This window comes from Nothobranchius furzeri, chromosome 17 (assembly GCF_043380555.1).
Source record: "Nothobranchius furzeri strain GRZ-AD chromosome 17, NfurGRZ-RIMD1, whole genome shotgun sequence".
Classification (NCBI taxonomy): domain Eukaryota; kingdom Metazoa; phylum Chordata; class Actinopteri; order Cyprinodontiformes; family Nothobranchiidae; genus Nothobranchius; species Nothobranchius furzeri.
Window position 1 is genome coordinate 41,192,554 of NC_091757.1, and position 16,051 is coordinate 41,208,604.

General features: G+C 39.9%; 1 protein-coding gene across 1 annotated transcript in view; it reads left to right on the top strand.

Annotated features, from left to right (window-relative positions):
- Nucleotides 1–14,436, top strand: part of LOC107393789 (GDNF family receptor alpha-2) — a 73,214-nt gene extending 58,778 nt beyond the window's left edge. The window contains exons 6-8 of the mRNA XM_015972394.3: nucleotides 143–283; nucleotides 3,966–4,096; nucleotides 14,095–14,436. Coding sequence (XP_015827880.3) covers nucleotides 143–283; nucleotides 3,966–4,096; nucleotides 14,095–14,220 — 398 coding nt within the window. The 3' untranslated portion in view covers nucleotides 14,221–14,436. The remainder of the gene's footprint in view (nucleotides 1–142; nucleotides 284–3,965; nucleotides 4,097–14,094) is intronic.
- The last annotated feature ends 1,615 nt before the right edge of the window (nucleotides 14,437–16,051 follow it).

A 16,051-nucleotide genomic window follows, 5' to 3' on the forward strand; every position in this document is an offset into this window, starting at 1 on the left:
AGAGCAAATCCTTTCCTGTGACTAATATTCTGCACTATTTACATACTCCTCACACTAAATGTAGTCCATTATTGTCCATTAGTGACCTATAGCTGTCCTAATGAGTGTTTGTCTATGTGTGGATACCCCCTCCCACCTGCAGGGACAGAAATGACCCCCAACTTTGTTGACAACAATTTCTCCAACTGGACCATCTCTCCCTGGTGTACCTGCAAGGGCAGCGGAAACCTCGAGGAGGAATGCATGAACTTCCTGCGGCACTTCACTGAAAACACATGCCTAAGTGAGCCAACTCGACACATGCATCACTCTGCACACATCTGAAATGTAATTTGCAACTGATAGGGTTCCAGCAGTCATGTAATATTGATGAGAGTAAAAGTGTGTGATGCCGTAGTTACTCTTGCTAACATGCCACAGCGGTCTGAGCTGTGAACTTCAATCTAATGCAACTTTAATGGCCTCTCATGTCAGATTCTGCTTTTTGCAGAGTTGTTTGGCTCCTCTGCTGGATATTTGCTGATATTATGAAAAAAAGCGAACAGCGGTGTACAGTGAGAGAAGGCGGAAATGTTTGTTAAAAGAGAAAATGATGCGTAGATGAAAGGATGAAACTTTCCTGCTACAGAGGTACAACTTCCCTGCAGTGATCGTCTAATATACTAGATATATTAGAATTGAATATTTCTAGTTTCTTGGAAAAAAGATAAATGTTTGTATCCCTTCAATGGGCATTATCTACCCAGGCTTTAATACAAAAGAACCATTTGCATGTCATTTTCGCATTTAATCTGAAGGAGCTTATCCTTTTCGGAAGAAGGAAGTCATGAAAACAAGCAGAAATGAAATAATGGGGGGAAGCAGATCGTTTGTATATCTTATACAACAAGAAACAGAGACTGTTTTTCATCCTAAAGTAAAACCATACCTGCTCCCTTCTTGTTGAGGCATCGCGAGCGGTGTCATCGGACCTATCAAGACACCATTGCCCTTAGCATGTTCCATTGTGTGGATAATGCTTTTGGACCATTTCAATAGATTGCTGCGTTACCGTTTTAGCTGAGTGTGCAGGATGAGGGATGGGGCTGGGAGCTGAGGAGGCGCCTTGAAAAATAACACAAAATGCAGCATCTCCTCTCCGCAGTCGAGGGGAACTGGCCGTAAACTTCCACTTCCACCGAGGGAGGAGGATATACACAAAAACATAAGCTCACTAAACACAACAACACATATTCAACCTCCTCTTAACCTGCACAGCTTTCAAATGACTTACAAATAACAGGTCTGAGCGGTGGCCCAAACTCAACAGGTTTGATTTCACAAAACTTTTAAAATTTTAATTAGCAGGTCAGCCAGACTTGGACATTTATTTCATCTGTTCACCAAGGTATCTGACCTCAACTATCACTAAGGACCATCTCCAAGTTAGAGTCATCAGCTCCTGTTTTCATTTTTTTTCTTTATAACCATCTAATGCAACCAAAAGCAGCATCACAAACTGAACATTTGCTGCACTTTGGTAAATGATCAAATAAGTATATAATACTCTGAAACTCAAACCCAGTTTCCTCCTTTTGCATCTCATCCTGTTCCCCTTCGTTGCTACATCGTCCATGTCTGCAGGTGGACGAGAAAACACATGCTTAAAGGAAAACTTTAACGAAAATCATTAAAAAATTGAACTGCTGTCGGCAACAAGCTTAATCACTCAGTGTAGCAAGCTGCAGTGAAGTAGTATCTGGAGTGGGGGGTTGGGGTTGGTGGGGGGTTTGTACCCCTCCAGCCAACTAGTTTGATTTATGACTTTATTCCTTCATCTTAAAGAATCTGCAGGGGGATAGCTAGCTTTAGCTGACCCTGACAAACAGATGTGTAACATCACGTCTCAGCAGTTCTCCTCCAGCTCTTCACTGCTATTGTTGAAGTTTTAAGGCTGCCATGATGAGCTTTTAACTTCTCATTTTAGCATTAAAGCTCTCGTTCACTCTTTTTTTTTTACTACGTCTGCTGTGGTCTCTTGTATGAATGAATGCTGTGTGAGTCACAATGTTAAATAGCATTCATAGACTCACCCATCTTGGCATGCAACAGGGAAGATTGTTATTGGTTTAGCGTCCAGCTGAGAGCACACCTTGGCTAGTAGAAGCTAACTGTTAGCATTAGAAACTCTGCAAGATGGCTTGTGCTATTTATGGAGATAAAACATCAATGTTGCAAAGCAAATGGAGTCAGTGGTGAAGTCACGTTGCTGTTAGCCAATCAGAGGCAAGATGTTCGAATATCAGGAAATAAGACTCCAAATCCTGCCGTTTTCTGCTCCCCTGTGCTCCTGCTAATTTCTACCTCCTGAGACAGGAGTGTGAGAGCATTTTACCTAGAGAGATCAACTCACAAGACATTCATTTATACTAGAAACCACTGCAGATGTGTTGAAGAAAATGAGTTGGTCTGTAATATTCTTAGCCTCTGGTTGGCTAACAGCAGTGCAACTCTTCCACTGACTCCTGTTTTCTCCGCAACGTTGATGTTTTATCTCCACAAATAACAAAAGCCTGAATGACTTCTGCCATGTTGTGAAATTGCTAATGCTAACAGTTAGCTTCTACTAGCCGGGATACACTCTTCTCTCTCCTGGTTGCAAAACTCAACACAGCCTTCTCCGGTTATGAGCACTGACCTTAGTGTTTTTCCGTAGATGTTTTTATCAGTGGCTAATGCAGGGGTAGAAGACTATTTTCACGTTCAGCCTGATTTTGAACCTCGGAGTGACGATCATATTTTAAAAAATAAGTAAAAATGTGTTTCTCAGTGAACTTATAAAAAATATGGGTACTTTTATGTGGATGCAAATGTGTGTTTACCGTTTTCTCACATTTTGCTGCACTATGTATGAATAATAGTCTGTGTAGGTGGATGGAAAACGTGATGGATAAGAGAGCACACATCAGGAGGTCTGTTTGGATTATTCACAAGCATTCCTCGGCTATCCTGTTTGTTCTCTTCACGGCGGTGGGGAAATGTTTGTGAAATGTTTAGAATTTGATCAGTCACATAAATCTATTCAAAGTCATCACTGTACACTGACCTTATAATGAAGGTGGTTGCCAGGCAATTACATCCCTCGCCTTCGCTCTGCCTGAACAAAGAAAAGCAAGCTTTGTGTTTTAAATGGATGAGCAGTGAAAAGGTACTCAGCCCCAGTGTTACTGCTCGGTAGCTGAAAACCACCCTGAACGTGAATTTATCACATTTCTGCAGGCTTGCACATACACTGAAAACATTTACAACCATGCGTTTAGTTTATCAGTAACCACTCATGAGTTTACAAGCTGCTGTCTTCTCTATAAACTGACAGATTCAACTCTCTCCAGTAGTTTATTTTAATTCTTTGCTGGCAAACAAAGTGAAAAAGAGTTCATCATCCTAAATGTGGACATTTTGTCACTATTTGGTCAGCATTTTGCAATTTTCAGAGCAGCTGTTGTTACATAAAAGCCTGTTTGTAATGAGGCGGGACCGTGAGCCAGAGTTGTTTGTATTTGATAAATGTGTCCATTTTTCTCTGCAGGATTCTCTAATGGAAGGATAATTACTTGCTAAATTGAGAGAATAAACATGTAAAGCACTGAAAAAACAGCTTACAATATTAGGCATAAGGTGATGTTTGTGTTTTGTTAAACAGTTAAATCCTAAGTGGCCTTCCAAGTGACAAACTCTACTAACAAATCTCTAATTTGTTTGTCATGGCTTTGGCATTACACTCTCCAGCTTAAAAATTGGCTCTCTGTACTTTATTTTTTTTTACCACTTCCTTTTTCAATCTGTTCTTCTGCCCTGCCTCATTCCCACGGTTGCAAAAAACTGGGAAGGGGACCAAGAAGATGACTTAGAGCTGTCTGTCTGCTAGCTGGCTTCTTGCTGAGACGGAAGTCAAACACAAATGACTTTATTCTCTGTCCCTGCAGGAAATGCTATTCAGACTTTTGGTTATGGGATGGACACCATGCCAATCAAAAACGTGACTATCCAAAGCCCGTCAGAAATGTCGCCTTTTTGGCCGACGGACATCCCAGATTCCACCGTCTCTTCCTTGAAGGTAATTCTTTTACGAGAATTGTTATCTGTGCAAACTGTAGCAAAAAAATCGTCTTTTTATTGCATTTAAAACAGGAACTACTTTGCCAAAACAGGTTCATTGCAAGAACCACAAAAACACTCCTCCACTCTGCATCTGCTGAATGAGGGATTATGCTCTGATTCTAAAGCTGCACAGTTCAAATCACATTTTATATCTAGTGTTGCTGAAGAAATTGGCATATCAAAACAAACGCCTCATGATAAGACAGTTTATGCTACACCCAAGATGATGACATGTGGTTGAAATATCATATTTCCCTCCCAGACAATGGGAGAGTGAATGGAATGAAAAATGGAGGAATTTAATCTGGATTAGAGCTTCTAAAATACTGTTCCGTCTACTTTAAAGACTGCAGTCAAGTCGACCAAAACTGGGTTCACTGTCTGGAGCAGAGACGCATTGCCTGTTTCTGTGCTGCACAAATGCATCGATGTTTGTCCTTTTTATAGAACTCTACTTCATCTTTTTTTTCTTTAAATAAATGTGAGGATGACAGCAATACATCGTCTGCTGCACACCGCCCTCTCCAGCATGGAAGAAATATTTCACCTTGCACTTTTAGGCCAAGATGCGCTAGCTGTCAAGTTTGATTACCTCTTACAATGAAGTATTGTTCTGTTTTACAGATGTATTTTTGATGTGCAGTGCTGCCACCAACCAAATGCCGTATTTCACCTTTTTGCACGAGGCCTTCTCGCCTAGTTTGGCTGAACTAGACAGCTTTTGTGAAACAATCTGCCGCTGCTACTTGTTCCTGTTCATGTCATTTTTCAATGACCATCACAGATCCAAACCCAATCAGTGTGCAGCATTTATGAATGAATGGCTCTCATAACGATGCATCAAATCATAGCCATCAAATGGTCACACTTCACCCGAGGCGTTCATTGTTTTGCTTTACACAGCAGCCCTCATTGTTGGTACGGCAGCAAATTAAAACCTTAAAAATGTTGCAAAGAGGCAAATTAATGGACACACTCTTCTGATGACAAAACAGTGTGTATGTTAGGTGAAAGGTAACGAAGACAGGGAGTTGGAACGGATGGCAGCGTGAGAATGGATGGTGTGTGTGTCCGTATTGATGCACTGCTCAGAGCCTGTCTCACTGCAGCATGGTGTTTAATTTATTGTAAAAATGGTAATTAGGAAACAATAAGACATGTGATTACTCAAGCAGGAAGTTTATAATTAGAGAGGGAGCTAGTAAGGACATTTTGGGCAGCCCTGCATTCTCAAACAACTATGCCTGGCAATTAAAACTTGTCAAACTTCCATGGCAGATAAATTGGGGGGAGTATTGTTATGGTATCAGTCCTCTTGGCAGAAAAAAAGAGTGTCCAAAGCTGTAATTCTCATAGCAATCACACCGTAGAAACAGATGCCATGTGTAACTGTGTACACACATGGCAACACATGATATGAGTAAAACAAATACAAGGTGTGTGATGGATGGATAGACGCTCACGTTTACAGAAGCCTTAGGATGATCCTTTGCCAGGGGACTGATTTTGTCAGTCATGCTTCTTTTTTATATGCTTTACAATATTTTCAGCCAATTTGCATGTATATTTATTCAACGTGACAGTGTCAGATGTGCGCTTTGGCATGCTCAAAGTGTAAACACGTGGGCTGAAGCTTCATCTTTTGACTGTTTTAAATGTGCTTCCAGATTAGGTTCAATTGATCCTGACTGCACTACAACCTGTCTCCACATGTACTTGAAAGGTTTTGTTGTGTTATTTCTTTATTTGATACATTCTTATTATGTTTATGGTTTTAGGTTAAATAAAACCTCACCTTTTGCATTCTTTTTGTGCTGCTACGTGGGTCTCTTCTGCCTCTTTAAACACTACAAACGTTTAAAAAAATGTAAGTAAGAATGTTGTATTTATATAGCACTCATCACAGAAAGAAAATCTAAATGAAACAATCCAAAAACAAAACAAATCATGAAGTCATAAAATCATAATGATCTTAAAAACAAAACATCAACATTTAAAAAATATATTTAAACCAGAAAAACAGTCATTGAAATGTCATGAAAATTATAAAATGGTTATTAACATCATAACACTAATGAAAGGTGATTATAAATTTGCATTCAAAAGGAAAAAAAATACACACAAAATATTTAGGTTAAAGCAACTTTAAATAAAAGGGTCATCTGCAGTTTTTTAAAGATGTCCAGATTGTCAATACTATATAAGGATAAGGGAAGATCATTCCAAACTTGGGGTGCAGCAGTCTGGAAGGAGCGATCATCTTGACTTTATATCTGGTCTTTGGAACTTCTAGAAGGTTAGTTTGTGGACCAATAATATATGAAGGAGCTTAACCATGTAGAGCCCTGAAAGTTATAGAAAGAATTCTAAAATGAAATGTTAATGGGTAACCAGTGCAGAGACATTAGAATAGGAGTGATGTGAGCTCTTCTCTTTGCTCCAGTTAGGAGCCTCGCTACAGAGTTCTGAACCAACTGAAGGCGGTCAAGGGCTTTTTTGTTAAAACATGTGAAAAGTGTGTTACGGTAATTTATGTGGGAGGAGAGAAAGGCATGGATGACCATTCCAAGTTCATGTTTTGACACCAACCTTCGCAGTTCGGAGATATTTCTTAGGTGATAAAAGCAGTTTTGGAACAATGTTTTTGAGGGGCCTTCAAGAGACATTGACTGGTCAAAAACAACACCAGAATTCCTCAAGTTTGTCTTGACGGCAGACGGTAAATTACCAAGTTTTTAACTAATCAGGGGAACCATGCTCTCAGGGGCAATGATCAGACATTCAGTCTTTTCAGAGTTTAACTGAAGGAAGTTTTCTTCTAGCAGCCAGCTGGTGATAGCTGACTGAAACTAGTAGTTCAGTTTATGAAACTCAGAATCTTTAAAGGAGCTGTACAGTTGAACGTCATCTGCATATAGTTAATAGGAGACATTATGAAAATAATCAATTATCTGACCAAGATAAGATGTATATATTGTAAAAACGAGAGTGGACCCAGAACAGAGCCTTGGGGTACTCCACAGAACGGATTGGTAGAATCTGACATGATTGGTTTATACAGACACTGTAACTTCTGTTACAAAGGTACAATCTAAATCAGTCTAGAACACTTCCAGAGATCTCCACCAAGTCATGAAGTCTGTTAATTGAGGCATTGTGATCAACAGTGTCAAAAGCTGCAGAAAGATCTAACAATACAATTTACAAGACAGGAGACTCCCCGTTGTCTGCAGCCATCATGATATCACTACAACCTTTAAGCAAAGCTGTTTCTGTTGAATTTGTTTTACAAACTCCAGTTTTGAATTTATCTAAACTGTTGTGTAGTTCCAGAAAATTAATCAATTGTTTGGCCATAACTTTTTCTAGGATTTTAGAGATTAAGGCTAATTTAGAAATGGGTCTGTAATTGTTAGGCTGAGGGGAGTCCAAACTGGGTTTTTGGATAGGTTAAACAACTGCATGATTGAAAACAGAGGGAACAGAGCCAGAATACAAAGAAAGATTAATAAAATCCACAATGCATGGACCAACTTGGTCAAAGACCTTAAGAAGCAAAGGGGTTGGGAGAATATCAACAGGGCATGAAGTTGATTTCATGTTATTCTGAAAGAGACAAATGTCCTGGAAATGTACAAGGCCATGATTGGGGGAAGGTGGTTGGATGGAAGAATCGGAAGTGGATCAGGGTGAGAAACTTGCCCTGATATTTCTGATTTTATTCAGGGCGCTAGACAAACGTTTTTAGACAGAATTTAGAGTTTTGTAAGAAAATGCATCAAAATGCAAAAATAATAACTACACATGTCTACAACACTATTAGACACTCGTTCGTACTAGTTATCAGCTAAAAAAAAGTTGATTTTGATGTGACTTGCTCTTCAAACAATGCAGGAACGTTGTTATAGTCAATCCTTGAGTAAACTAGCATAAGAGGGATGTGAGGTAAAAAATCTGGTTTATGGTGTTAAACAAAACTGTAAAACTGTATCAACAAAGAAACAATTTAATAGTCATAATGTGTCCCATTTGAATAATCAAATTACATGTAAAAGTTCCTATAGCTCTATATTTGAGCTCTATTTCTTGTGCAGGTTGTGTTGAATTTAAAGTTAATAAGTAAACAACTTCAGTTGCTTCTATTAAATAAAATTGTTGCGTCGCTGTTGTATCAGCAGCAGCATGACTGTGAGGCTGATGCATTATTTCACCTCTGATCTACACCCAACCAGCTACCAGACTAAACATTTTCATGTTAGTTTAGCATAAAACTCAAATATTCATTCCTCACGTGTCTTGACACCACGCTGGTCTCAGGTGCAGATCCAGAAGTTATTAGTGAGAAAATGTGCTCAGATGTTTCCTTTTTCTGGGAGATTTGTGGTCAGTTCCTCTGTTCTTTGTTTAAGGTTCCAAGACAGCAGTTTCAGTCTTTGTGAATTCTGTGTAGACACATTATTCTCACTCATCATAAAGGATTACAAAACAAAACAATGTTAGTAAGGTTAGAGTTGAATTTGGTCTTTAAAACTTTGTATGTTGCTGTAAAAGCAACACCCTGCGAGGGACTGGCTCTGCCCAGGGTGTACCCCGCCTGATTGCCCATTGACCGCTGGAGATAGGCACCAGGATCGGGCAGGAGCGTCTCAGGATCTGTCTGAGATCTGTCTCGGTGAGACAGATAGTAGCAATCCAAAGTGCTTTTTATGTGTGATCTGACAATTGATCAACCATTGCTTAAAATTAAATACAGCTTAGCCGGTTAATTGCTGTGATCATAAAACACGTAAACGGCAGCACGCAGAAATCACGAGGCAACGTTTTACGTGATGTTTACTTGCTGCTATGAGTAATAAGACAGAAAAAGCCACGTCAAAATACGTTTAGGAAGCCCACTAAGAATCGTAATAAAAGTATTTAAAAATAAATACCATACACAGTTGAGGAAACGTTGGTTTAAGTACCTGATATGAAGCGGTCGCTACATAAGTGAAAACCTTTACTCTCGGGACCCCACAGCTTCACTTTAGCCCGGTCACTAGTGCGTTTTATTACAATGATCCAACGTTTGCGGCGCTCCGGATCTTGGGGAATCCTGCAGATGGCTCATTCCTTATGTCGTCCGCGTCTGTTCTGCATCCTGGGGCACAACAGGAATCTACCATATTTCCCGTTTGATTGAGTTTTCTGACAATAACAAATAACCTAGCTGCGAGCTTCTGCCTGCCAATATGGCCCCGTTTCGATTTCAACTGTTGCATGCCGGGAGAAGTGATGTCAACTCCCGGAGCTCTATATACAATGAAACCTTCAAACATGCTTCAATTTCATGGCTATGTTCCCAGAGGAGCTATGATTAAAAACAATAACGTAACAAATGTATATTAACCAATTATTGTCCACATCAATGCTCTTTATTCATTTCACACAGAACAAAACGGGTTATAATTCTAAAGTAAAAATATGAATCATAAAATGTAAGTTTTATAGTTTAATGTATTGATGCTTTTGGAAAAGACAATGTATGTAAATGTACTTGAGTCAGACAAACAACTATTTCTCATCTGCTGTCCCTCAAAAAAAGTATATCAATTAGTTAAATGAATGTTTCAGATGTTTTGTTATGTTTTTTATGAGTCTATACATAATAAATACTTTATCCAAATAATTAAAGCTGTCTGAACAATGTGAGTTTGGAGAAACAGATAAGTTCTGACCACACAGATAAGCTAATGCCTAATCTGCGTTGGAATAGTTGCACATTTCTGAAAAAAAGCACTTCATAGAAATTATGTTTCATAGAACTTTAAACCAGTGGCTCCCAACCTGTGTCCCCATCAAAGGGGTCCCCAAAAGGCTGCAGGGGTCTCCACAATTTTGTGAATGAAAATATTTGCATTTATAAAGTCCAGATAACACACCCAATAGTACAATTAAAACACTGTTTAAGAGGCTTAACTCTGTATGTCTGTATAAAGTTTGTACTTATTCAGTTTTAAGTATGTGCATAAACCACCAAACTTCATTGTTTACATAAAACCCTGACAGTATTTACATCTAAACTGGATTGGATACATTTTAGCCACTTTCCTTCTGGCAGAAATTGCAGAATAATTCAGCCCATAATAATTATCAAAGGTCTCATCGACTGAGACACTTGCTCTTTTAAAAATACGATCAGTCACTCTGAGTTGCACGTGCATGCTGAACGTGAAAACTGTCATCCACCTAGGGTTGTCACGGTATGAAAATTTAACCTCACGGTTATTGTGACCAAAATTATCACGGTTTTCGGTATTATCGCGGTATTTTTTAAACGGTGTTGCATATGTTCAGAAAGCATTGATAGTCCTGTTCTACACAAACTGAAATAGTTCTGAAAAGGTTTAACAGTGTTTATTAAACCTAAAATAACACAAAGCCTTAGCAAAAGTGCAACTTTTCACAAGTAAAGGAACAAATAGCTTATTTTTCTGGAACATGTTACAGTAGTCAGTGCAGGTTTAAATTATACAAATCCAAACATTCAAAACATAAACAACATGTAAACAAATCAAAGAAACACCACTTGTTTTCTCATATACTTGTTTTCTTCATTATCAAAATGAAAATCTAAAACTCCAGTCCACACTTGACTTGAAGTCAACCTTAAAAAAATATGTATTTAAAATAAATAGCCACTTTAAACAAATTACTAAAATAACTACTACACTATGTAATCAAATCCAAATGTTCAAGTATAAATGGCATTGAATAAGTAAACAAATCAATGACAAGGAACTAATTGTATATTTCTCTTCATCATCAACAAATAAGATGCTTCATCCAGCAACAGGGTGTCCGTGACACGGTTTAAATGCTGGCAGAGGACGCTGCGGATGCAGTATATAGTGTCTCGTTGCATTCTCCTTCAACCAAAAGTCTTCACGTCATGCATTTAAGCTAAAATGCTAATGTTAACTTACCTTGCACTGGCTGTAGAGACGTGGGTGATGGTCACGCAGATGTGCCATTAGATTCGAATGGTTGCTGCCTTTTGCAGACACTTGTTTCCTGCACGTTCTGCAAACGGGATAGCCGTCTTCTATTAACTGTCCCTCAGCATTTTTCAGAAATCCAAAATATGCCCATACTTCCGATTTAGTCTTCTTTGAGAGCTGATGGATGTCCTGGGTGCTGCCGTCTCCTCCTTCGGCCATTATTTCAGCTTCAAAGTTTTGGTGCCGTTGCAAACTAAAAAGTGCGTGTGCGCGCCGCGGGAACTTCAGCTGAAGCGACAGTGGCTGGTAAGGGTCACCGCGCCGAAACAGCGGCCACGGTAAACCCACCGAGATAATATAGTTTTTTAAAAACTGGACGGTTATTTTTATTGTCAACTTTTTTACCGGGGTTTACCGCTATACCGGTTACCGTGACAACCCTACATCCACCCATATTTCCTGGACAACAATTAGATTAGAAAAAGTCTATCTCAGCTAGTAGAAGCTAATCGTTAGCATTAGAATTGCCACAATTTACGACAAATGCACTTTTCGCCCAACAAACAAAGGCAGTAGAATAGTCTTGTTGTTAACCAATCAGGTGTGAGATGTTTTCAACTCATAAATATTAATGAGTAATACTCTTCTGGCTGTTTTATGCCCTCCACTCCTCCAACAAATGTCTACTTCCTGAAACAGGAGCTTCAGAGTTTTCTTTTTCGCACTGAAAATGACTCACAAGGCTTTCATTCATACTAGAGACCACAGCAAATGTACTGAAAAAATGAATGAGTGAAATGTGAAACTTCTGTTGATGTAAAGGTTTTAATAAAGAGGTTTTACACGTGTTTTTGTCACAGAAGAACCAATATGTGTTTCTCCAAACTGAGGTTGTTCTCATTGCTTTCTTTCAAAGGACAAGATGGTAACCGATAACTTCTTTTTAAACATCCTTTAAAGGAGTTGTGTTTTGACCACTCAGACTAAACTAAGCTCTATTAGATGGTTGACCAGAACACTAAAGGGTTTAGAAAAATATAGAAAATCTTCCCACATACAAGAGACTGGTCCACTTTGTTCTCCTAACCAGTGGGAAGCTGGTGCTTCCTGTGTCTCCATGCATCTCTCTCTGTTCATTTTCAGCTCAATTGAATGGAACTGACTGTGGACAGAAGCTACGTAACGTGATTACTGGATAACTCGCCTTGGGAAACGCAGCCCTGTTTACTGTAAACTTGACAGTGTACTAACTGACGATAAAAATTGATCTCAGCAGGAGGGGTCGGTTCAATGAAAAGTCAGATGTATCCCGGGCAGATTAAGCACGCTTGTGTGACTGTTTCTAGTTCTCCCTCTATGTGGATGTTGCGAGGCTGCCTGCATCCTGTCACGCTGTGTGCATGTGTTTGTGCTTCAGTCACCCGTTCGTGAGTTTGCGTACCTTCTCACAGGCCCGTGTGGATGTGTGGGTATTGGCTGCAGCCAGAGATCTGGACTAATGTCAAAAGGCTGCTGCCACACATCACTGCTCCTACTAATTAATTGGCTTTTAGTTGCGGATGTGTTTGGTGCATTGTCGAGCTACCCAGTACTGCCCTTGTGCACATCCCTCTTGTTGGTAACAGTTTATAATAACATCCTTTATGAGTATTTATTTATTGATTTCTTTTGTGGATATTTTATGATTTATTTTGAGGCAGAGATTGCACCATATTTTGAAAATGTGTCCATAAGGATTTTGTAAATTAAGTTAAACTATAAAGTCTGTCATTTATTTGTTAAACATGAATGCTGTGATGAAATATATTCCTCCCCCCCCCCCACCCCCCCCCACCCCACCCCCACCCCACACACACACACCCACACACACACTGTCTACTCCCTTTTTTCCTCCTGCACAGGAAATAAATGCATCTCCCTTGTAAATATCATTCAACCAATTTTTCCCCTGCAGCATTATTTATTTTCTCATTTACGAGTTACCTTGTTCTGGTGGGAGATGCGGCGCTGGTAGATAACATTCGTGTAGCTGCTTTTTTTTCTGTGCACAGGAAAATGGACCAGTGTAATCTTTACAAAGGTTGCTTTGGTGAAGATGAGGTGAGGAGGAGGAGGAGGAGGAGGAGAAAATGTTTCATGTTCTATATGATGCGCCTGTTTAATGCTCCGCTGGACTGAAAATAGTGCCTCTTCACATTGAGCAGGACTCGTTAACTTGAAGACAAATAGTTCTGCTTGATGTAACAAGAATTTGAGCAAATTGGAAAAGTATTCAGAATGTTAACGACTTTATGGAACAGTGCATAACGAGACCCATCGGAGAAGGGATGGAAAAGTGGAACTCTGGAGGCCACAGAATTTAATATCTTGGTCTGATTCCAACCTCTCTCCTTCGTCATTTGGTAAACTGCATCATCAGTTTCACTTTTTTTCTTAAAATAAAAAAAAACTAGACATTTGATTGCAAAAAGTAAAGAAATGTTATTGAAACTGCTTTCTCCGTCCCGTATTTTCAGCGAGATATGAAATATGGAAAAGAAATCCAAAGCTGCTGCTGGCGTCTGACTGTTTGGCATCATAACACGAGAGAGAGAAAAGTCAGTAATGATAGTTTTAAACACTGTTCAGAATCTTTCTGGCACAACTTTAAAGTTTTTCGGAGAGGAAAATAATGCTTACAAGAAGCTTTTCTTTGTTGCCAACTTGTTTAAAAAGCAAGGAGCATACTAAGTAGCAGAGGCTTGAAATGTACTTCACATGTCAAAACGTTGGGTTGATCAAACACTTAATTTTCATGCCAACAAGGATCTCGTTTCTCTCCTCCTCTCCTCACCACCAACCCTGTCCTGTCTTACCTTCCTCCTTTCTGCTCTGCTCTCTTATCAAATGCCAAAACAGAAGACAGTGCGAGTGTCTGAGTCATGCCTAACCTTTACACATCTCTCCTCCTCTCTGTGTCACTCTATCTGCTCAGTATCCTGGACCAGGTAACGGTGGCCTGGGCCTGAGAGAGGATCGCTGCCTCTGTCTGTGTGCCAACATCTTGGCTCTGCTTCCCAGCCTGGCTTTGGCTCCGATCCTGGCTCAGCACGTCTTGTAGAAGCGCCAGGAGAAGGGGGAAAAAGAGGTCATGCATCCACGAGCTGATCCCAAAAGCAGAAGGTGTCATTTCTGAGACTTGCATTAAGAAAACTGAATCGCTGTCGACAGTTGGCGTAGATGGCCTTTGTGAAATCAGGAAAACAAAATGACAAGAGGCATTGGGGATTTTTTTGAAATTTCACAACTGTGAGTTTGTTCTTCATTTGATCCATTGTCCAGGCTGTCTGCTACTATGATGGAGCACAAGGCTTTACAAAGAACCTTGGGTTGAAAAAGAAAAAGCCAGAAGGGCCATTCTCTGACCAACTCTGCCTGACTGGGGCACAAAAACCTGGAGGACTGAAGCTGCTACAAAGACTTCTACCCTTATCTCCCTGAAAGAGGAAGATAATTCATGTGCAACATTATTAAAAGATGACAGGATAAAGAAAATAGGAATTGTTGCAAAGAAAATGGGAAGAAAATGTGGTAAATATTGCAGAAATTGAGCACAAAATGAAAGACTTGTTCAAATTGGGTTTGATCTTCTGTTGAATGAACAGAAGACAAATTGAAGAGTGTGGATGGAGGATAATTGCATTCTGTTTTTTCAGCACTAGTGTAAAGTCTCAAGACTGTAAAGCCTACTCTGTGTTCTAAGTGTTGGTTTAGTATCTGTGACCATAATCAGTCTCGAGTACAGATCTTTCATTTGGTTACTACAGCAAACTTTAAGCAATCGGCCAAAAGAACTAAAGCTGGAGATGTGCAATGGCTCTGCGGTCATTTAAGATGTTGACTGTGGGTGTTCACCATATGTCCACCTGCACATGTGTATAATCTAGTCTCTGTGTATATAAACAGCACTTTTCTTTCATGTAACTTAAGGATAACTAGTACCTTGACAGGTCATTATTGTATGCTAAGGTTGCTCAGTATTGGTACCAATGGAAGGCCTTCATTATCTGCATTTATATTTGTCTATTAAAGTTTAATCACAAATGTACAAAGCGATGAGATTAAAAGAGCTCAGTCTTTAAAGCCATAACGTGTGGGAATATCATACATTTATTGTGTGCAAGTCAGTGTGTGCTTTCATGCTGAAGGTGACGTGTGTGACTCTTTTGTTGGTTCCAAACAGAAACATTAATGTTTCTTTCCTACATGAATTTAACTTTATAGTTTGTGAAAGTTAAGTTAGGGGATATTCGTTAAGTCGGCGGATTTTCTAAAAATATAGTTTTATTGTTTCTAAGTTTAAAGATTCCAAATTAGTATTTTTTGTCATGAACAGAGTTCAGAAGACCCGTGAAGACGCCAACACAGTAAAAATATATATTAAAAAGTCTTTATTGAAAGCAGAGGTACCTGGAGGGCAAGGCTGAGGCAGGTTCAGAGGCAGGCTAAGGTCAAAGTGGCAGGCAGAGAGCAAGGCAGGGGTCAGGCAAAAAACAAGGTCCAGAGGCAAAGATCAGGCAGGGTGGATGGCTGGAGAACTACTGGCAAGGCTGTAATAATCTGGCATCAGTTGACTGGATGGCTGGTTCTTTTATAGCAGGGGAAGCAGGTGAATGGGATGAGGCTGATTACAGGAGCAGGTGGAATGAATGGAGCTGATTGAAGCTGACAGAGGTTGCTGGGGAAAACAGGGCTTGGCTGGAGCTTGGTGAGAGGACAAGGTGAGCTGAATGAGGAGGTATAATGAGGAAGTGGAGGAGGGTGAAGGATGGGAGTCATGACAGAACCCCCCCCTCAAGGGCGGATACCAGACGACCACAGGAAACCAGAGCAGGGTGGGAGGAGGGGGACCAGAAAGGAGGGCCAGAGCAGGGCGGGAGGAGGGGGACCAG